General features: G+C 56.3%; 7 protein-coding genes across 7 annotated transcripts; 2 read left to right on the plus strand and 5 right to left on the minus strand.

The window, feature by feature from the left end:
- Positions 1-954: 954 nt before the first annotated feature.
- On the minus strand, positions 955-2,686 carry N657DRAFT_643324 (small subunit of carbamoyl phosphate synthase). Its single transcript, XM_062792527.1, has 2 exons — positions 2,393-2,686; positions 955-2,331 (listed from the first exon to the last, which is right to left on the minus strand). Exons 1-2 carry the CDS (start codon positions 2,585-2,587, stop codon positions 1,150-1,152), a joined length of 1,377 nt encoding a protein of 458 aa, XP_062650316.1. The 5' UTR covers positions 2,588-2,686; the 3' UTR covers positions 955-1,149.
- Positions 2,687-2,946: 260 nt separating this feature from the next.
- N657DRAFT_643326 (uncharacterized protein) lies at positions 2,947-3,714 on the plus strand. Its single transcript, XM_062792528.1, has 2 exons — positions 2,947-3,313; positions 3,369-3,714. The coding sequence occupies exons 1-2, from the start codon at positions 2,996-2,998 to the stop codon at positions 3,621-3,623; spliced, it is 573 nt and encodes a 190-aa protein (XP_062650317.1). The 5' UTR covers positions 2,947-2,995; the 3' UTR covers positions 3,624-3,714.
- On the minus strand, positions 3,266-4,643 carry N657DRAFT_643327 (electron transfer flavoprotein, beta subunit). Its single transcript, XM_062792529.1, has 3 exons — positions 4,563-4,643; positions 3,801-4,443; positions 3,266-3,736 (listed from the first exon to the last, which is right to left on the minus strand). Exons 1-3 carry the CDS (start codon positions 4,611-4,613, stop codon positions 3,654-3,656), a joined length of 777 nt encoding a protein of 258 aa, XP_062650318.1. The 5' UTR covers positions 4,614-4,643; the 3' UTR covers positions 3,266-3,653.
- A 111-nt stretch (positions 4,644-4,754) lies between these two features.
- On the minus strand, positions 4,755-6,628 carry N657DRAFT_643328 (ArfGap-domain-containing protein). Its single transcript, XM_062792530.1, has 3 exons — positions 6,293-6,628; positions 5,364-6,164; positions 4,755-5,299 (listed from the first exon to the last, which is right to left on the minus strand). The coding sequence occupies exons 1-3, from the start codon at positions 6,338-6,340 to the stop codon at positions 4,976-4,978; spliced, it is 1,173 nt and encodes a 390-aa protein (XP_062650319.1). The 5' UTR covers positions 6,341-6,628; the 3' UTR covers positions 4,755-4,975.
- A 714-nt stretch (positions 6,629-7,342) lies between these two features.
- Positions 7,343-8,816, minus strand: N657DRAFT_568946 (RNA-binding domain-containing protein; the record flags this gene model as incomplete). The annotated part of the gene is made up of 4 exons (XM_062788625.1): positions 7,343-7,666; positions 7,728-7,964; positions 8,031-8,319; positions 8,590-8,816. 4 exons carry the CDS (start codon positions 8,814-8,816, stop codon positions 7,343-7,345), a joined length of 1,077 nt encoding a protein of 358 aa, XP_062650320.1.
- A 2,011-nt stretch (positions 8,817-10,827) lies between these two features.
- N657DRAFT_689051 (uncharacterized protein) lies at positions 10,828-14,157 on the plus strand. Its single transcript, XM_062796974.1, has 4 exons — positions 10,828-11,459; positions 11,529-11,707; positions 11,838-11,936; positions 12,039-14,157. The coding sequence occupies exons 1-4, from the start codon at positions 11,280-11,282 to the stop codon at positions 13,831-13,833; spliced, it is 2,253 nt and encodes a 750-aa protein (XP_062650321.1). The 5' UTR covers positions 10,828-11,279; the 3' UTR covers positions 13,834-14,157.
- A 931-nt stretch (positions 14,158-15,088) lies between these two features.
- Positions 15,089-17,970, minus strand: N657DRAFT_632596 (acid protease; the record flags this gene model as incomplete). The annotated part of the gene is made up of 4 exons (XM_062791149.1): positions 15,089-17,157; positions 17,219-17,578; positions 17,639-17,766; positions 17,834-17,970. 4 exons carry the CDS (start codon positions 17,968-17,970, stop codon positions 15,089-15,091), a joined length of 2,694 nt encoding a protein of 897 aa, XP_062650322.1.
- Between the last annotated feature and the right edge of the window lie 1,756 nt (positions 17,971-19,726).

The following is a 19,726-nucleotide window of genomic DNA, read 5'->3' on the forward strand; positions in this document are numbered from 1 at the left end:
CCGGGAGACGCCCGCCGCCGGAGATACTTTGCCGTCAAGCTCTCCACGGCCGATTTTCAAAGGACCAGCTGCACATCATGGTAGCCGTTTTCGGTCCTCTTTCTCCTTTAGTGGAGACGGCCCTGTCAGGAATAAGCACACATCCACCAAGCTATGTACATATGACCTCTTTTTTTTTCCCCCTCGAACGCACACAAACCCAGCATGAGTAGAAAAAGGGAACAGCGAACGCAGGGACAGGCGGTCTGATATTGGCAGTTATTTCCACGGCGTCGCAAAGGTATTGGAGGGGAGGAATAGAGCCTGCCTACCCGCCTACTTATTACCTCCTCCATGGTCGATGAAGACGGGAGAGACAAAACCAAGCAAGCTCGCAATGCAGGAGAGTGCAGTTGAGAATGATATGGGCGGAGAATTCGGGGCGGAGGGCATGGATAGCTCCCATCTGCGTAGCGCTGTGCATCAAATGCATTCCAGGTATCAACCGGATGCTTCAAGTTCTTGGAATGCACAAGGCACGCCCGCACGGGGATACGTGGTCACAGACCCTGATTTGCAGAGTTTCCCTTAGGAAAGGGTATCACTCCTCTTGGCTTCGTCTCTGGTTTCTTAGCTTACATTGTAATGTTGGAGACATCAGTGTATGCAGATGGAAAGTCGTGTCGGAAAAGTTGAGCTGTTCGGAATAGATACCCAGCAATCGACCTTGGCTCCTTGCTGCCATGTGCGTAGACATGAATTTGACTGATCGTTGGCAAGGATACTGAAAGGGACAAGGCTGTGAGGGTGTCGTCTTAGCCAATAGAGCTCCGATCTTGACAACTCCGACCTTGACGAACCCGTTTCCGGTCCTCTTATGAGATCGTCGAATATGTGAACCCATAAATTTGGGCATAGACATGGGCACAGCAGCCATAAAGAGCAATCGGCACATCACTGGAACATATCGATGATAGGACGCAGAACAAAGTACTTTTTCACGATGTATCTGAGGGTCTGGAGACATGTCCACCCAATAACGATTCATCCAGACGACCCAAGGCCCGCCCATACTCCAATTATAAACCTTACGAAACCACCAAATGAAAAAGCAACGCTACCCTAGAAACCCGAAAACCAAGCCATGCCACGGAACCAGGACCAAAAAGCTCAAGCGTTTGCAGCCAGAGGCGAGGGCTCGACACCGACGCGCTCCTTGCTGAGGATGTCAATCATCAGCTGCGACGGCCTGTTGTCACGATAGACCTTTGCGCTGTTCTTGTACATCTGGACGTTCTCCAGGTACTTGTCGAACAGGTAGGCGCTGTCCATCGGACCACCTTTGGCCTCGGGGTGGAACTGGGTCGAGAAGATGGGACGGGTCTTGTGCATCATGCCCTCGTTGCTGCCGTCGTTGAGGTTCACAAAGTATTCCTTGAATTCGCTGGGCAGGGTGCTGGCATCGACGGCGTAGCCATGGTTCTGGCTGGTGATGTGGCACTGGCCAGTGGTCAGGTCGAGGGCGGGGATGTTGTGGGCGCGGTTGCCGTATTTGAGCTTGATAGTCTGCGCGCCAACGGCCAGGGCGAGGAGCTGGTGGCCGAGACAGATACCCATGATAGGGACCGACGACGTCTCCATGAGACGGGCCAGGTTGTAGACGGTCTCCTGGCAGTGAGTCGGGTCACCTGGACCGTTGGAGATGAAGATTCCATCAAAGTTGTCGGCAACCTTGTGGATGGGGTAATTGTAGGGGAACACGGTGACCGAGGCACCACGGCTGACCAAGCTGCGCAGGATGTTCTCCTTGACGCCGCAGTCGATCAGAGCAACGTGGAAGTTCGCGTTGGGGTTAGCAACGACGAACGGAGCCTTAGTGCTCACACGCTTGACCAGGTTGATGGCACCGGGGTCAACAAAGCCCTCGTCCTCGTCGGCATCGTACTCGTCGCCGATCGAGATCCTGGCGAGCGAAGACCCCTGCTCACGCAGGTATGTGACAATCGCGCGGGTATCCACGCCAGAAATGAGGGGCACGCCCTCACGAGCGCACCACTCGCCCAGGCTCTCAACAGCCGTCCAGTGGCTGTATCTCTCGGCCACGTCGGCAACGACAACACCGGCGCACTGAATGTGGGGGGACTCAAAGTACTTGAGCAGGTTGTACTCGTCGCGCTCATTCGAGGGCACACCGTAGTTGCCAATGAGGGGCTGGGTGAAGACCAGGATCTGGCCACGGTACGAGGGGTCCGTCATGGACTCGGGATACCCCACGAGCGAGGTGGTGAAGACAGCCTCGCCGGAAATGTTGGAGTTGGCGCCGAAAGCCTTGCCGTGAAACACAGGGCCATCCTATCAGGGATGCGTCAGACAAAGGACGGTCAGGAGCCCTGTTGAGGGAGTCAAGACGTACCCTGATGGTAAAGGTGGCCTCAACGCCAGGCGCAGCGGCAGTGGCCCTCGTGTTGGTAGCAGGCATAGCTCTGCCCTTGCTGCCGTTCACCGTCAGCCTGCTCAGGAGACGAGCCTGGGCTGGGAGGCGGAGAGAAACCCTGGCGGCAGCACGGCCCAAGGTAGACGGAAGGCGGAGGGCTAGGGGGGTGAACATCTTGTCTGGAGATGTTGGGGTAAAGGTGAAAGAAGTGTATCAGGCTTTAGTATAGAGAGGTTGGTGCCTTAAGCTGACAGTGCTCTCCACAGATGGTCTGGATTTTCTTGTTAGCACGAAGCGGTGGGTCGAGACCCTGGGGACGTAGGCGAACCTGAGAGATAGTCCTACAGCGCAAACACATTAGCACCAGTATTCCATAGATGGAAGAAACGGGGAGATGGGACACTGTCACTGGACATCCTTAAACCCATACCACAGTAATCCCATACAGGGAGGCGGGAAAGGGGCATCGGAAACAGATCGAGAGGGTACAGTGGGGTCGGGGAGCACACGACCCAGGGGCCGGGCAAACATACCTGAGAAGTAAAGATAGAGAAGCGACCTTTCATCAGCGCGGTTGTGAGAATGGCCAATTCAGAATCAGTAGAGGAGCCGCAGCCGGCTGTTGGTGTTTGTTTCGGTTTGCGATGCTGGTTTCACACTCGATCAAGGGTCGTGTCGAAGTTGACTCGAAGAAAAAGAAGAGACGAAAAGGCGGGATGGCGCGAGAAAAATGCCCTTTTTGTCAATGCCGTCAGGGTTTCCATGGCTTTCTCACCCGACGAATTGGCCAGGCCGTCATTGGACGGCGTTCTCCGGTCCCTGGGCCGAAACTGGGACGCAGGAGGGGCATCCCGCTTGAGCTTTCCTCGATCGGGACAGTTGCTCCCATTCTCGCTGCGGCTTCGGAAGTGAGTCAAGTGACAGCAACAACGGCGGATCGCACACCGGTTCTCACATGGTATTTCGTCGGATTGCAGGATGCATGTTCTTTCGCAAGAGTGCAATGAGCCTACCGAGTAGAGGGGTCCGAAATCCGTTTCGAAGAGTAATTGACCTGTTGGGCAATCGAGGATCTGGTTTGGAGGCCAGGCTGCGGGATGACGTCCATGGCTGTCCTCACCTCACGGATATCCAAGATCGCATCTCATGCACCGTACCAAGTGCACACGCCATGGCCCTAATGTATTCTCGAGGCACATTCGAGTGCTAAGGTAGTTGTACTGTACCTGTACAGGATCCTCTAGATAGCGCCGAGCCCCTTGAGCTTAGAAATCAGTCCATCCACGTCCTCGACCTTGCCGCCGCCCTGCCTCGCTGGTGGTTCTGCGAATATTGTTAGCTTGCCAAAAAAGACAGGACTGCATGCACAGATCTGCGCGCAACCCACCCGTGACCTTGAGCACCTTGAGCCGCCTCTCGGCTGTGACGCCAAAGTCGGCCAGCGTCTTTTTCGCCAGCGGCTTCTTCTTGGCTTTCATGATGTTCTGCAGGGTCGCAAAGCGGGGCTCGTTGAGGCGCAGGTCCGTCGTGATGACCATGGGCAACTTGGCGCGCACCGTCTCGACGCCGCCGTCCACCTCGCGCGTGACGCTGACTGTGTCGCCTTCGCCAAACTCGACCTGGCTCGCCTGCGTCGCCTGCGGCCACCCCAGCAAGCCCGCCAGCATCTGGCCCGTCTGGTTGGCGTCGTCATCGATGCTCTGCTTGCCGAGAATCACGAGGTTGCTCTTCTCCTGCTCGACAGCCGCCTTGAGCAGCTTGGCTACTGTCAGGGGCTCCAGGTCCTCTCCCTCCTTCACATCGACGTGGATTCCCCGGTCGGCGCCCATGGACATGGCAGTGCGGAGAATGTCCTCGGCCTTCTTGGGGCCTGCACTGAGGACACAAATGTCTTCGACGCCGCCGGGAGCCCTGTTCTTCTCGCGGATGCGCACGCTCTCCTCGACGGACAGCTCGTCGAAGGGGTTCATGCTGTGCTTGACGCCGGCCGTCTCGACGCCCGTCTGCGCCTTATTGACGCGCGGCTTGACCTGTGTCAGGTACCATGTCAGCAATGGTAGCGTCTAGCAATCTGCATCTCGTCTTCGGACGGTGCAGAAATCATGCGAATCGAGCGGCTCGCCCGGGTCCGTCTGCCTGACACACTTACCGCATAGTCAATTACCCGCTTGACGGGCACCAATATCCGTAGTGCTGGCATGGCGAGGTTCTTGTGTTTAATGTCCGGTTGCGAGGAGAGGAGAGGAGCGCCAACCTGTTGCGGTTCAATGACCGTCAAAGTGCCCGAGCCCGGCTAATGCCGGAGCCACCCTCGGCCAAGCGAACAGCTTTGAATCGAGATTTGCGCTAACCTTACCCTAACCCTGAGTTGGCTTCCAGATTCCCATGTGACAGTTATCAACATGACATTCGCACTCTATCGCGTTTATATGTCCGCGATTCGAGAGCGCATAAACGGAAATCGGTTTCGCTACACCAGGGCTTGCAAACTCCCGGCACTATGCAATGCCTAACTCCACTCCAACTGCTAAACCTGTCTGCCGTCGCCGTCGCCCATTATCATCACCAATCATCCCACTCCTCCTTGGCACTCCCTCCCGCTGGCCCGTGCGAGCCACCCTGCCTGCTCCCGCCCTTGCCCATGGCCGACGTGCCTATTGAGCTGCCCGTCTTCTTCCTCTGATCGGCAGCGGCAGAGAACTCGTCCCAGAAGGACCGCTTGCTCTCGTCAAAATTTTCGCTGTTAACCGGCTTATAGCCGCTGCCAGATGGGCCCTCGACGAAGCGGCTCAACCCTTCCTGCGCCGACTTGGCGCCAGCCTGTGCCGACCGAGCTGCTTGAGCGGCGGCGAGGCGGGCTTGGGCTGCAAGGTCGGATTCGGCTATCTAAAGCAATAACGTCAGCAGGACGAGCACTAGTGAGGATAGTCAACGCGCGATATGGACGTACCTGCTTTGCTGTTGGCTGAATGAACCCCTCATTGACCGTCTTCGCCGTCTTGGAGACGGTCGATGCGAACCAGCCGAACCCCTTGGTAATCGCGGCCACGGGATCCTTTTGCAGGTCATCCAGCCCAGGCAGGCCTTGCTCTTCCCTCTGCGGCCGCGGCGCCGAGCTGCCAAAGCCGCTGTACTTCCCTCCTTGACTCGGCGGCAGATCGTCCGGCCGCTGCGCATTCCGCTCGCCCAGTTTGGCAAAGTAGTCCACATCCACCTTGATCTTCCCCGGACCGGGACTGGCATTCCTACTCCCCACCAGCGGCGTGCCCGCGCCAGGCCCACTTCTCGTCGGCACGGCCGACGCCGACGCCGCACTCGGCGCCGGACTCGCACTCGCACTCCCTCCTTCCCTCCCCGCCGCCGTGCCCCCTTTCTTCTCCCCAGGGACATATTCCCTCCCCTCGACCTTGGCACTCAACCGCTCCTTCCACTCCTCCCCAACCTCCCCGCCATACCGCTCCGCAATCGTCGCGTCGTCCCAGCTGAGCCCCCTCATCTTGGTATCCTCATGCTCCTCAAAGAACCGTCGCCAATTCTCATTCCCACCGAGCCGCATGCGCTCGATTTCGGCCGCCTTGAACGCGTCCATCGAGATGGACCGCACAAACGAGATGTGCACGCCCAGGCCCCGGTGGACGCCGGCGCACGACAGGCAAATAAAGACGCCGAACTTGGGCGAGGCCCACTGTGGCGACGGCGCGCCGCAGTCGCAGCACAGGTTGTTTTTACCTTCGGCCTGAATCCCGACGAGCTGAAAAACAGCGCTCCCCCAAGTGGGGGAATAGTCGGTTAGCACCAAACAGTCTGGAATCAACAGAGAGTGTGGCGCGGATTGGGGGTGAGGGAAATGGGCGAGGAAGGGGGGGAGGAAGGGCATACTTTGGATCTGGTCTCAGGATCGACCTCCCACATGGCCTTGGACGCCATTGTGGGTAAAACAGCTGATGAGGAGGATATATCTGTTGTGCTCGTCCAGGAGGTGAAGTGCTGGAATGGGGTTGTTTGTCGGGTGTCCTGGTTTTGCACCCGATGCTTTCGGACCGCTCAGAGTTCGAAATTGAGGAGTTTGCCGACTCGAATTGTCACAGTATTCAGTATCCTCTCAGACTCATGACTCGATACCCTCCTCTCTCTTGTCCGTTTGCATTCAGGAGCCCCTATGTGGTGCTTGTTGGTTGTCGAATCCTGAGGCGGTCCAGATAACGTTATGCGACAAGACAAGTGCTTGGCCTGGGTCGGGCCAATCGGAGAGTCAGTGTAGGTGGAGCCCAAGGCTCTGCCGCAACCCTGCAGGAACCATCTGTAACCTCCCGTTTCCAAGAGTCTGTCAACAGCTGGCGAGCTTCGTCAACAAACATATCGACACCATAGCCGACTGACCATCTGGAAGCAATCTCACAAAACACTTGAGGCGCAGCTGTTCACGTATCTAAGGTCGTGGAGATCAGATGCTTTCCTACTTCCGCCTCTGGCGGTAGACTTTGAAGAGACGTGAAGCACACCACCTGAAGGTGCGGAAATGAACGAATATAAGGCCCTTGTCGTCTCTGAGCTCTATGCGAAAGAAAGTATAAGGTAGGTCATGAGGATATTAGGGGATATTTTCTGCAGAAAACCGCAAAATCAAATAGATAACCTTTGTCCCCAAACTCTACCCGCAGTGAGCCCATTTTGATAGCCCCGTGCAAAATCCCAAGACGCCAGGAAGAGTATCCCGCCGCTCAATCTCGATTTCATAAAAATATCCCGTCTAGCCATTGGCAAAAGAAGGAAAGTTCATCACCCCATTTCCGGTCGTTAAGAGAGAGATGCACGCGCCTCTCAAAAGTAATGCATACGAATGGGGAGGTTGCCGAATGAAAAAGCGCGTGCATTGGCATCTCCATTGACGTATGCTTGTGTGCCACGTCAAGCGTAGAGCATCCTCCTCTAGGCAGTGGCCGCGGCAGGGGCAGCCTCAGTCTGCGCGGCGCCGTTGGTGGCCTCAACCTCCGGGGCGTGGACATCATCATCTGTCTTATCGGGGCTGTCGATGGCAACCTTTACAGCGATCTCGCGACCCTCGATTTCCTTGCCGTTCATCTCGGCGACAGCCTGCTGCTGCAGCTCCTCAGATGCCAGCGTGACGAAACCGAAGCCACGGCCCTTGCGGGGTTCGCCGCGGGCCTGCAGCTTCTTGATCATGAAGCGCGGGATGGGGCGGAGGGCGATCTTGGCGGACAAAGGCTGGTAGGCGCTGAACAGCTCCTTGAGCTGATGTGTGTGTTAGCAAATCCGGCTGCTCATCGCGAGGAAGGAACGAAAATCCACAAACCTTCTCCTCGGTCAGGTCATAAGGGAGGTTAGCAACCATGACCTTTGTCTTGGACGGGATACCGTCGGCCGGAGGACCGCGCTCCCGACGCTCCCGGGGACGAGCCTGACCCTTGCCGGCCTTGCCCTCTTTCTTATCCTCGCCAGTCGCCTCATTGGTGACGTCCTTCAGAGCCTCAGGCTGAGCTGCGGGGGTGGCAGTCTGCTCGGCCTGGGCGCCCTCCTCCTTCTTCTCGTCCTGTGCCCACGTCAGTAAAATGCGCACAACGCGTCAACTTCCTGACAACAGGCTGGAATAACTTACACCACTGCCACGACGACCGCTACGGGCACGCCCGCCACGGCCACGGCCAGCCCGACCGCGCGAACCACGGGTAGACTGGCGGCGACGGTTACCCTCACCACCCTCAGCGTTGCCGCCTTCAGCCTTCTCATTGGGTCGAGCAAGCTGGACAGAAACCTTGCGCTCCAAAATCTCCTTGCCAGAGAGCTCGGCAATGGCGCGCTCAGCCTCGCTGGGAGTCGAGAGGTCGACAAAGGCGTACCCGACAGGGCGGTCGGTGCGTGGGTTCTTGGGAATTGAGACGGACTCACTGGAGCCAAGAATGAATTGTTAGCAACGGTGAAAAGAGTGCGCGGTGGATTCTGAAGCTGTATTGATGGCGGAAAATCATTCATGATGGGTGGTCTTGAGAATTCGGCACAGTGGAGCGATACACTCAGCGTGCATCGGACAGGGCAATTTGCGGCAGTGTGACTCTGGGCCACAAAAACAACTGGCGGTGAAAGCATGTACGGGTGCGTGATGACAGGTGGTTCAAAGGGGCAGGTCATGAAAGGTGCCAGAAAGTGCGAGCACTTACACAAGGTATCCCTTGAAGAAGTCCTTCAACTCCCCCTCGGTTGTCGCATAAGCCAGGTTGCCGATGTACAAGCGGCGACCCTCGGCAGCGCTGGCAAGGACGGCGTCGTTCGAGGCCGACTTGTCGTCGGCGGCCTTGCCAGAGATTGAGGTATTGGCCAGAGCGTTGGTAACGTCATGGACTGCAGAGGCAGCAGCATCGACGACTTTCTCCACGGCGGTAGACATGATTGTTTGATATGGATGTCGGTGATAAACTTGGGGGAATGGAGTCAGTCCACAAGTTAAATTGTCGGGTGACGTGCGGCTTGTTGACTCGACGCGGGGAACGGACGAGTGTGATTGAACTCTGGTGTGAGGGGGAGTTTGAAAGGGTCGCTTGGTGCCCTAGAAACGTTGAAAATTTGCTTGAAGGATGGGGAGCTTTTGATCGATCCTTGATGATTGACGTTGAGAGGAAGAAGGGGAAAAGAGGCGAAGGCGGCTCGGCCAGATAGTTCAAATATTTTCGGGAAATAGGCGAAGAGGGAAGGCGTGGCGCACTGGCGGCAGGCGAACGGTACGTACCAAAACCTTGGGGTCAGGTGGGGCAGGGCAGTATAAGAGGATAGGTGTTTGCCAATGAGGTGTGTCATGAGTCGGTGTGCGACTGCAGACTTCTGCAACCTCAATTTCTCAAAATTGAACGAGGTAGGAACCTAAGGCATGGGGTTTGGAGGTGACGTCTCTTAGCACTTACCTTGACGGAGAGTTTCTTCAGCTTGAGGACAGACTGACCTAGCAGCAGGTGAATGCGGGCGGGTCTGTGCTTGATAACGACGGAGATGTGAGGTCAGAATCCGGGCATGCACTTGCCGAGCTAGCTGGTTCGTTGCAAGTTGCCAGTGGTGTGTATGTAATGTTGTTGAGGAACGGCGAGAAGATTGGATCCTTGGATCCAGTTTGCTTGATATGTACTTGTGACGATGTTATTGTTGGCTTTTGAACTGGCATTTCAATCCCATTGTGCTCTCACCAAGAGAGCGCCACATGTATTGTGGAAGCCTGTCAAGATGTCGTTTACCGCTGCGAGCTGTCTGTTGGCTTCGGCAGATCTGTCCCAGTCTCTGGTCTCTGACAACCCAACCACATATTTGGGCAAACCAGTTGGTGTCACACGATGTGTGGCATGTACGAAACTTCCAGGTTTCTCTCTGGCACTAGGAAATGGCACAAGCTCTTTCCTTTTGCTAATGTGCCTTGTCTGAAGAGGAGACATCAAGGGCATCACCACGACATCACAGTTTGGCAAGCTTCACTCGAGTACCTGAAGTCTGAACTGGGAGAATGGTATTACCGTCACAAGAAGTGCCACAACTTTAAACACTTGCAAACGCTTCCAGGATTTCAAAGTCGTCAGCATCCGATCCATTTTGGCTGAAGCAATGCAGACTTCCACCGCCATATCTGTGCCCCTCGTAGGGCTGGATGACCTGGGGTTCGCCCTGTCAGTGGGGCAACTTGGAGCCCAGACACTTCTTCCATAAGGTACGGTTCCATTCGAGGCGATTCTCAACCACTACTTCTAAGGGGGAAAGACTGGATTAGTCGGTCTAAGCAAATAAGCATCAAGGTAACTGAGATGCAAGCTAAGTATTTTTCCCGCGGCATCGATGGAGACTGAAGGTCGACTCCGGCCAGGGCAACACCATTTTCTTCCGCACTCGGGAGAGGTACCTACTCCGCGGTATCCGCACAAACCTCGAAGGCTATGTCGACATTAGTTACACCTCAGCAGCTCCAGACCAACCTCGCATCGGCAGTGGAGCATGTGACCCTTGCGGCGGGGCATAATGTTGGCTGCTTCTGTCTTACAGTACCGTACAGGACTTGGCGATGTAAGGTAAGGTCTGCAAGATACCTTATACTAGACCCGCCAAGTCAACTCTTAGTTACAGGTACAGGTGGTTTCTAAATCAAGTGTAATACCGGTGCAATAGATTGTGTCAGTTGTACAAATGGCAACTGCCTTATTGAAGCAAAGCTTCAAAGACGAATTGGCACTGTTTTACATATGAAAGTGAGGAAGGAGCGCTTCGCTTCATTTACTGGCTCAATCCTCCAGAGTTCTCTGAGTAAGGATTAAGGGGCCCGCCTCTAAGTTAGTAGTAGTCTGGCCTCCGAATGAGGCCGGTGTCGGGGCTTCGAGAATGACCCCACGATCAGGTACAATCAGACCCGATAAGATTGTTGGATCAATAACTCAACGACAGCGTTTCGGCCTCTCGACGAGACTTGGTCAACTGCAAGATACCAGCACAACTTTTCACCGTGCTTTGCTACGCTTTGACTGTGATCATTGCGCAGGTAAAGAGGAGCAGGACCCCCTGAACTGTCCCAACTTTGCCACCTCGGAGCGACAGAATTGGACTTTGCTCTGGACTCGTCAATGATCACACGGACATTTGCACAAGCACGAACCGACCTCTCATAAGGACACTCATAGCCGCCTCACCGCTACGGACCAAGTAGCTCTTCAAGGACCCGATTCTCCTTCGTGACTTGAGATTCACACTTGGCCACATCAAACCTCAGCTGGCACGAAACCAGCAGACAACCGTTTGCCCTAGGAGCCAAGAAAGCCGAGCAGGCCTCGGTAGGTTGGTGCGTTTGAGGAGTCGAGGTTCTTGTTTGTTTGAAGGTATTACGAACATGGTCGACCAGGGCGAGCCCGGGGGAGTGGTCCAACCCGCTGTAGTTGAGGGCCGGAGCTTGGCCGTGCTGTACGGGAGTGAGACTGGAAACGCCGAGGACATTGCCGTCGAGCTGGGCAGGATTGCCGAGCGATTCCACTTCCAGACTACTGTGGATGAGATGGATAGCTTCAAGCTGGTGCGTTCATTTTTGCACTCGAGTCTGTGTGCCGCTTTGGCGAGAGAGTCTAACCGTTCCCATCAATAGGCAGATGTGTTGCGTGCTTCTCTCGTCATCTTTGTCACATCAACAACCGGCCAGGGCGAGATGCCAAGGAACACTCTGAAGTTCTGGAAAAACCTCAGGCGTGAGAAACTCAACAATACGAACTGCCTCAGATCGCTGCGATTTGCCATCTTTGGGCTGGGCGACAGTTCATATCAAAAGTGCGTACCACACGTCATCTGCCACCTGAACCGATGCTGTTGAGTCGCCGCAGGACCTAGGTCACTGGCACTGATCAGTGCGTTCGGCCCTTTTTCTTTTCTTCCAGTGCTGACAAAGTTATCTGCACAGATTCAACTGGGCAGGGAGGAAACTGCGAGCGCGGCTCCTTCAACTTGGCGCGACCGAGTTCTTTAGGCCCGGGGAAGGAGATGAGCGGCACGACAACGGGTAAGCGGCCTTTGAAATTCTCAGTCTTCTTAATATAACAAACGGTTTTACCTGGAAGAACCAAGAGCAAGCGAATAACTGACATTTTCACCTCAAACATAGCATCGACAGCATCTACCTCCCGTGGTATCAGGAGCTCAAGGCAACATTACTCGCCGACTATCCGCTCCCAGAATCTCTGAACCCCGTCCCCGACGACGTCCTGCTCCCTCCTAAATACTCCCTCGAGCTGGCCCCGGCTATGGAATTTGTGCTCCCCACTCGACCCAAGGCTAGGACTATGGCGCGGTCTCAGGATGACGTCGACGAGAGCAGATTCCTTGCCTTAAAGACCAAGAGTGCCGCTCGCTCCCACGTTGACCGTTCCGTGACTCAGGAGGACCGGGCGTATGAACATTCGATACGACACCAGGCCTCCTTCCCGGCCGACATCGCCCGGCGAGACGCGGCCTTCGAGCGAGAGGAGCCGCGGCGCTACGACATACTAGACAGAGACAACATCCTGAAAGACTATCCAGAGAAGTATCTCCTCCAACAGCAGCCCGCCCGCGTATTAGAATCTCCGCCCGACGATCTGCTCCCAATACCGGACGCGCATAATGCCCAACTGGTGCGCCATGATCGGGTGACGCCCGCAGGTCACTGGCAGGATGTCCGCCACCTTCGCCTGCATGTCTACATCGGCGATAAGCTAATCAAAGAGGCCCTCGAACACAGCGGCCAGCTTACTGTTGTCCTCTGGCCCAAGAACTACCCAGAAGACGTCCAGGAGCTGATCGACCAGATGGGCTGGGGAGCACACGCAGATACACCACTCCAGCTTAAGAGTGCCCCTAGGGGCCTCTATGTTGACAACCAGCGGACCGCGACCCTGCGACAGCTCCTGACTCACAACCTGGATTTTACCGCAGTGCCCAAGCGCAATTTCATCAAGGATTTGGTCCATTTCACTCGAGACGAGAGGGAGCAGGAACGGCTCCGCGAGCTCACCCAAGTTGGGAACGAGCAGGAGTTCTACGACTATACGTGCCGGCCCCGACGGACCATCCTCGAACTGCTGCGCGACTTCCCCGGCGTAAAGATACCGTACAACAGAGTCCTCGATCTGTTTCCCATCATCCGCGGCCGCGAATACAGCGTTTGCAACGGAGGCTTAAGCCTCAGACGGGCTGACTTGAGGCACGTGCTGAGTGTCGAGCTCCTGGTCGCTCTCGTTGAGTACAAGACCATAATTCGCAAGCCTCGCCAGGGCCTCTGCTCCCGCTACCTCAAGCACCTCCCTGTCGGCACGCGGCTGACCGTTCAGCTGAAGCCAGCAAGCGGGCCGCGTCTGGTCGGGGACCTGCCCGCGGCGAAGCGGCCCATGATCGCCGTCGCAACCGGCACCGGCATCGCCCCGATCCGCGCCCTGATGGAGGATCGAGACTCGTATCGTCGAGTAGCGGGCGACACCCTCCTCTTCTTCGGCTGCCGCAACCGCGCCGCCGACTTCCATTTCGCCAGCGAGTGGCCCACGTATCCCAACCTCAAGGTCCACGCCGCCTTCTCCCGCGACAGGATCGAGCCGGACCCGGCCACGACGGCTACCTCGCCCGCGCCCTCGGACACGCTCGCCCAGTCGCTCGAGCTCGTCTACGGCGCCAAGGACACGGTCCAGTACGACGCCCGCAAGAACTACGTCCAGCACCTCATCCGCAAGCACGCCGACGAGGTCGGCGCTCTCATGCGCCGCAACCCCATCGTCTGCGTGTGCGGCAACGCCGGCCGGATGCCCATCTCGGTGCGCAATGCCTTCTTGGATGCGCTGGTCATCAGCGGCGTGGTCGACGACAAGGAGGAGGCCGAGAAGTGGTTTGCCAACCCGGCGAACCTCACGTTTTGGCAGGAGACGTGGTAGAGAGAGAGAGAGAGAGAGAGAGAAGACGGCTGGCGAGAGATGGCGAGGACTGGAGATCGAGGGGTCAAGTTGTCAAGGCAGGAGCCGGACTTATTGCTTATGGAGAATATGAGGGAATGGATTTCCTGTTTTCCGGCTGAGAATGCCAAAGACTGAACTGCGGCTGAGAGGGCCGTTTAGTTCTTCTCCCTGGGACTGTGGAACTTGGACATTTCTGCGGAGATGCATTGGAGGTGGTTGGCTTTCGGAACCTGCTTGTGTGCATGCATGGGATGCGGGATGGTCAGGCGGATAGATTATATGGGAGAATACATTAAACTGCGGTTATAGCATTTACTTCTCGTATCTTCAACAGTGAGAGCTCACAACGGGGATGTAATGTCAATCTTCGTGTGTCTATATTCCACGTTTACCCATAACTTGAGCTCGTATAGACCCAGTTAAGTAGAGTCTAAGGGCCATGATGGCCGGTGAGCGAGCGGCCTTGGGTGCCTACGTACAAGACATCCGGAGACCGCGTATTCTGGTTCGAATCCCTCTCCAAATCCTCTCGTCTTCTACCCATGACCATGTTAGCATGGACGCGCGGTTGGAAGACGTGCCGCCCCGACCATCGGGTCATTTCGGATTCCCCAGGTCACCGACTGATAGATCTCTCAAGGCTTGGTAACGGCAAGGGGCAAAACACATTCCCAAGCCACTTGAAGCCCACAGATCTGAGCGAAAAATCTTGTCTGATTCTTCTACTCTCCACAAGCTCAGCTACCCAGCTACCTGATTCAACATCACCATTCCACACAGTCCAGGTCAGAGCAACATCGGCTCACAAAAGGCTTCCCTTTACAATCCCCAACTCCCCATCGTTGAAGCCGCCTACTAGCGGCACACAAATGCTGCTAATCAAGGTCCAACAAGATAAATCCCAAGCACAACCTCCCCCAGCAGAGGATAGATGCCCGCCCCCCCCCTTGGCCTTTCTTACGCCGCCACAAAAAAGGAACACACCACGATAGATCCCAACGCCAGAAGAACCAGCATCCGGCCGTTTCCGTATTTTTCGCGCAAGTAAATCAACGCCCAAACTCCTCGCTGTCATCGAATTTGGAAACCAAAGAAGAAAAGCCAGTCATGGTAGTGGTATAATCCCTGCATCCCATAAAAAACTTAAATAAAAGCCAAGCACATGCCATGAGATGAAACATGATAATGAAAGCGGATAACCCTTGACAAGCTGGGGCGACGGCGTCCAGAACGGTTAGTTAATGGTCCCGCTTTGATCCTCCCAGCTATACCGCTTTTCAGCAACTTGCGGCACGTGGATGAGCTCCGAGCCCTCCTCAATCCGCTCCATGCTGCGAGGGCTGCGGGGTATATCATGGTCATGGCCCTGTCGGTCGTGTTCGGGCCTCATGAGCTGCTGTGTCGTCATGTCGTCTGGTCTGGGGTGATCATCTTCGTCGACGGTGAAGTTGCTCCCGAGCGTATCGGTCGAGGCCTGGGTGTGCGACCGATGATGGCCCAGGGCTTGAGGGAGCGGTAAATCTTCTAGGCGCAAATCGTCTGGCCCCGATTCGGCCGGCGGAGAACTTGGGGTTACGATTCGCGGTATAGATCGTCGTGGACGCGGAAGCTGGACATTCTCTGGCAACGGCCCCAAGCATACCACTCGTGATGGGTCGATGGGCGTTCGCTGGAATGTCGGGGAAGGCAGCTGTACAGAGGTCGGAGTAGTAGGGGATGCGTTGGAGCCCGAGCGGGTAACCGGCGACGGGGCGTATGTGTGTGGTGAATGTGGAGAGTGCGGAGATACGGGCGAGTAGTTCGGATCGGATCCATTCGAGCGGGCAGTCAGGAAATGTGGTGGGAGCGCAACTGTCAGTGGTGATGGGAGGTCAACCCCACGACTCGTCCAGTCGCCGTGCGGAGTCAGCGGAGAAGGGAGCGACCCGGCAAGCGAGTTGCTGTTGGCGTACGTCGGCGACGACGCTGGCGACGGTTCGTCGGATGGCCGGTAATGAGCCATTGGGCTCGTGTCTTGCATCGACTTCCCAGACCCCAAATCAGATGGAATGGATGCTGTTGGGGTGTATGTCGGGACGGGCCCCTGCAGCTGCCGTTCCAGTTTCCGCCTCGTAATCTCGTACTGACTCAATGGCTGGGTGTTGTCAAACCCGAACTCAGTCTCATCATCTTCTCCGATGTCGTGACTATCCAGCTCGACCGGCTCAGGTGGCACCGGCATTTCGAAGAGTTGATGTTGAGCGTCGGCCCCAACCTCGACCGGCTGTGTAATCCTCCCATCTGTTTCGTGCGCCGTCGGTTTCCTCGACCGCTTCTTCCTAATGATTCTGGTAAACATCCGCTTGACCGGGCTCGTAGGTTCCTCCTCTTGTTCGACAATTGGAGGGCCCTCTTTATTTTCTTCCTCTTGACTAGGAGATTCCTTCTCTTTGTCCCTCCGCTTGCGGATGATGCAGAACCACAGAAACAGAGCGAGAATGCTGCCCGATATGAAGATGCTCAAAACGATGCCTGCAATCTGGCCGCCACTTAGCCCCTGGCTGGGAACAGGCTCGTCCTCAAATTTGGGATACGGGCTATCGTCCGGCCTTGTGATGGCCTCGAGCGAGTAGTTGGTCGCGGCATTGCTGGGGAAACGGGCCTGATGGAGTGAGTAATGGCCCCTGTCGTAACTGGTAACGATGTATGCCTCCTGCATGAACGCGCGCCCAATGATGTACTGGTTGTTGTTCACTTCCTTGGTTGACCGCTTCAGGGGAAAATATGGAACGCTAGAGTTGCCCCACTGGATAACATTCTTGAAGGGATAGCGCAGTAGCTGCGCAAAGGCGGCGGATGGGAGGGTGATGTTGACAACTCCAGGTGTGTTGAGCGGCTCACCAAAGTTGTCAGCATTCTGGTAGCTGGAGAGGGTGAAGGTGAAGGTTAGTGCAGTGTCGGACATGTAGTTCGTATACTGGGCGCCATCAGAGAAGACATAGACACCTAGATCTTCCCTCCACGTCAAGTTCAAAGCAGCACCGAAGCGTTCGCACACCTCTGTGGGCAGCCAGAGATATGGTGTCGATGAGTCGATGACGGCAATAATTGAATCGTCCATCTTCACAAGAGGGTGTGCGGTCGATGTCCAGTTCTTGGTAGGGGCCTGCTCCATCGTCGAAACCTGGGCGGTTATTCCTCGCACTCGCACAGTAGGCAGCCGCGTTACCGGGTCAAGCGAAAACGTAGTGCCATGGGGTTCAAATCGGAGGGTATCGTAGCCTCCGAGGGTCAGAGATGCCACAGTGCCGCTACTCTCTCCGTCTGGGACTGCGTCAGCAAAACCAAATCAGGTCCATGATGCCAGGAAGTAGCGGCAACGTACCTTTGCGGTAATAAGCGCCCGCGGTATATCCATAGCCGTGGCTTGGTATCGTGCCGTAGGATTGGGCCAACTGCGAGATGAAGGGATTGGTAAGATTCGTTCCAAACCTGCCTTGCGTCACCCCTAAGCCGACATATCCCTGGTAGTGGTTGGTGTCGTTTATCGCGGCCACCAGAGCACCCTCAATGGCAGTTGTGTGTCGCGCCACTGTGTTGACGAACGCAAAAGTCTCCAGCCCATAGTCGCCGTTCCCCCCCATGCCTGTGTTGTTCATGCCCAGCTGCCAGCTTCCCAGAGGACGCCATGTTTCGGACGCCGAGAAGTCGAAGACGCCGCCGCGAGCATCAATGCACAGTTGAACTTGGTCCAAGTCAACACGCCGGCGCACAAAACAATTAGCTCTTCGAAGCAACCACTGACCTGGGACGCAGCCGCCTGTCGAGACAACCCATATCTCGGACAACGTGGTGGCGGCTGTCAAATACACTACCTGGGCGGGGGAACCAACGTAGAAGGCGAAGTTGGACCAGGTCCCGTCGATGCCATACCTGCCGTACGGGTCAGCGGAAGCACAGCAAGATGGCGAGCGAAGGATATGAGACTCGGCGGACGCACCACTCGCCAGACGGTTGAATCCAGAGAGGACCGGGACTTGAGGATTCGGTCGCGGCTTGGACAACCACAGCTTGCGACGCGGAGAACAGCAGCAGGACGTCACGAACGACAGCGGCCCCGAGCCAGGGTAACCGCATTGTTGCAGCACCCAGGGCCGGAGTGCGCGCGATCAACGGCCGTTTGTCACGAGAGGGGGACGGGTCCTAGGACGGTTGCGAGGCCGTATCGGTGTGCCATGAGCTGCAGCGCGTGTTAACGATAAGTGACGGGAGCAGTGTCGCCACGGCGAGAGGTCGGCATGTAAGATGTGGTCGGGCGTACGGCAGGTGAGGGCGGATCGTGGTAGATCGAGCCCAGCTCTTCTCTCATTCCATGCCGGCCAGCAGAAAGCCAGCAATGACGCAACAGAAGAGAATGTGTGCTACAGAAAAGTAGGGTAGAAGGTGTAGGTTGAGAGACTGACTACACCGTGAGTGTAAGGTGCAACGACCTTCCTACACACGAGCGAGGGATCCGGAAGGGAGCGGTGATGATGCGGGAGAGACTCCAGGCACGCGGGTGCGGCGTCTCGTGGGACGAAGAATGCAACGGCGGAAAATACCAGTCGGGAATCAGAACGAAACCCTCTGGGATGGATTGGGATAAGATTGGATGGATTGTCTTGCTTCTGGATGGATCTGCTGAGGGGCCTGCTCAAGAAGGAAAGATCGGCAGGTGCACGGCATTGGCGGGCCAGGGATCGAAGGGAGCGAGGCTCAATGGCTTCGAGGTCGGAGAGTGTCCGGTTCAAGGGTTTGAAGGTCGGAAGGAGATTTCTCGATGAGCCTCTGACCGGGCGTCAGGGTCGGGTTTCGGCATGCCATGTGACTGTTCAAGTCTCAGGGCGTAAAAAATGGAAACACGCATTCATCAGGCCAGCCAGCAACAGCGAACATGGAAGTTTCGACTTCGGGAAGCTCTCGAGCCTCTGCGATAATGCGATGGCACCTTCCACTCCACTGCCTCACGTTACAGCCCAGCAAAAAGCTTCAAGTTCATCATGGGAATCCAGCCACGACTGGACCGGTTCATCCCCACTCCTTCCCCAAGTCAAGGGAGCAGGGGCCGTCCCTTGGTGCAGGACAGGGGGCGAGGGATGCTGGCTAAAGTCTCCGCCCGGGAAAGTGAGAAAGCCACAACCACCCGATTGTCCTGATGAGATGGAAGTGCCCGAGCTCTGTTTCTCCGTCCACCCAAAGAAGATGGCAATGGAAAGTCATGCTTGGAGAACGACGGCACAGTGACATCCAAGGAAGGTGTGCCGGGCCTCCGAAGCCCACCCCGCGTTCTCGGCACGTTTTGTGGTGGGAAAGCCGTCCGTAGATTGCAACACAAATGAATCAAGCGCGAACGCGACGCCATGCAAAACACAACAGCTCGTACAATGCTCACCTCAGCGCTACACCGGACCTGCCGTTATACAACACGAACCTCTCCGCACCTCAACTTGCTCAAGAACCGGGACACACTCGAGGACCAGTACCAACGATGGCCGTCTCCAGCACGTGGCGCATCGATGCGGCTAGCTCCGGTGGCTGCTCGATTCCCGGCACTAACGTTCTGGGGCACTTCTGATGGGTACAGACGGGAGTAGTTATCGCTCGATTAGCCTGCGCCCGGCTCCGAACGATACCCGAGGAAGGCCACCTTAGATCCAGTGGTGAGCCAAGCCTTTCAACGTCGTCGAGACTCATGGCTGTGGAATCTTCTCTCCTCGTAAAGTCCCGGGTTTTGACGTCGGGAAGCCTCAATTCGCTCCGTCACTCCCACCACGGCAAGACATCGCTGGGCGCCGCGTATCTCACGAGCAAAGCGACATTGCGGGGAACCTCGCTTGGAACTGGCATGCCGTCT

The sequence above is a fragment of the Parathielavia appendiculata genome (assembly GCF_033297405.1).
Source record: "Parathielavia appendiculata strain CBS 731.68 unplaced genomic scaffold N657scaffold_3, whole genome shotgun sequence".
Taxonomy (NCBI): Eukaryota; Fungi; Ascomycota; class Sordariomycetes; order Sordariales; family Chaetomiaceae; genus Parathielavia; species Parathielavia appendiculata.

What these genes read in the sequence shown, in the direction of transcription:
- N657DRAFT_643326 (XM_062792528.1), top strand. Translation starts at nt 2,996, where the DNA reads ATGGCCAATTCAGAATCAGTAGAGGAGCCGCAGCCGGCTGTTGGTGTT. An exon ending in TGCTCCCATTCTCGCTGCGG is followed by an intron (nt 3,314 to 3,368) that starts CTTCGGAAGTGA and finishes ACCGGTTCTCAC; the next exon opens with ATGGTATTTCGTCGGATTGC.
- N657DRAFT_643328 (XM_062792530.1), bottom strand. Translation starts at nt 6,340, where the DNA reads ATGGCGTCCAAGGCCATGTGGGAGGTCGATCCTGAGACCAGATCCAAA. An exon ending in ATCCTGAGACCAGATCCAAA is followed by an intron (nt 6,165 to 6,292) that starts GTATGCCCTTCC and finishes GCTGTTTTTCAG; the next exon opens with CTCGTCGGGATTCAGGCCGA. An exon ending in TTCAGCCAACAGCAAAGCAG is followed by an intron (nt 5,300 to 5,363) that starts GTACGTCCATAT and finishes TTATTGCTTTAG; the next exon opens with ATAGCCGAATCCGACCTTGC.
- N657DRAFT_643324 (XM_062792527.1), bottom strand. Translation starts at nt 2,587, where the DNA reads ATGTTCACCCCCCTAGCCCTCCGCCTTCCGTCTACCTTGGGCCGTGCT. An exon ending in AGGCCACCTTTACCATCAGG is followed by an intron (nt 2,332 to 2,392) that starts GTACGTCTTGAC and finishes CATCCCTGATAG; the next exon opens with GATGGCCCTGTGTTTCACGG.
- N657DRAFT_643327 (XM_062792529.1), bottom strand. Translation starts at nt 4,613, where the DNA reads ATGCCAGCACTACGGATATTGGTGCCCGTCAAGCGGGTAATTGACTAT. An exon ending in AGCGGGTAATTGACTATGCG is followed by an intron (nt 4,444 to 4,562) that starts GTAAGTGTGTCA and finishes TACCTGACACAG; the next exon opens with GTCAAGCCGCGCGTCAATAA. An exon ending in CAAGGTGCTCAAGGTCACGG is followed by an intron (nt 3,737 to 3,800) that starts GTGGGTTGCGCG and finishes CAATATTCGCAG; the next exon opens with AACCACCAGCGAGGCAGGGC.
- N657DRAFT_689051 (XM_062796974.1), top strand. Translation starts at nt 11,280, where the DNA reads ATGGTCGACCAGGGCGAGCCCGGGGGAGTGGTCCAACCCGCTGTAGTT. An exon ending in AGATGGATAGCTTCAAGCTG is followed by an intron (nt 11,460 to 11,528) that starts GTGCGTTCATTT and finishes TCCCATCAATAG; the next exon opens with GCAGATGTGTTGCGTGCTTC. An exon ending in GGCGACAGTTCATATCAAAA is followed by an intron (nt 11,708 to 11,837) that starts GTGCGTACCACA and finishes TTATCTGCACAG; the next exon opens with ATTCAACTGGGCAGGGAGGA.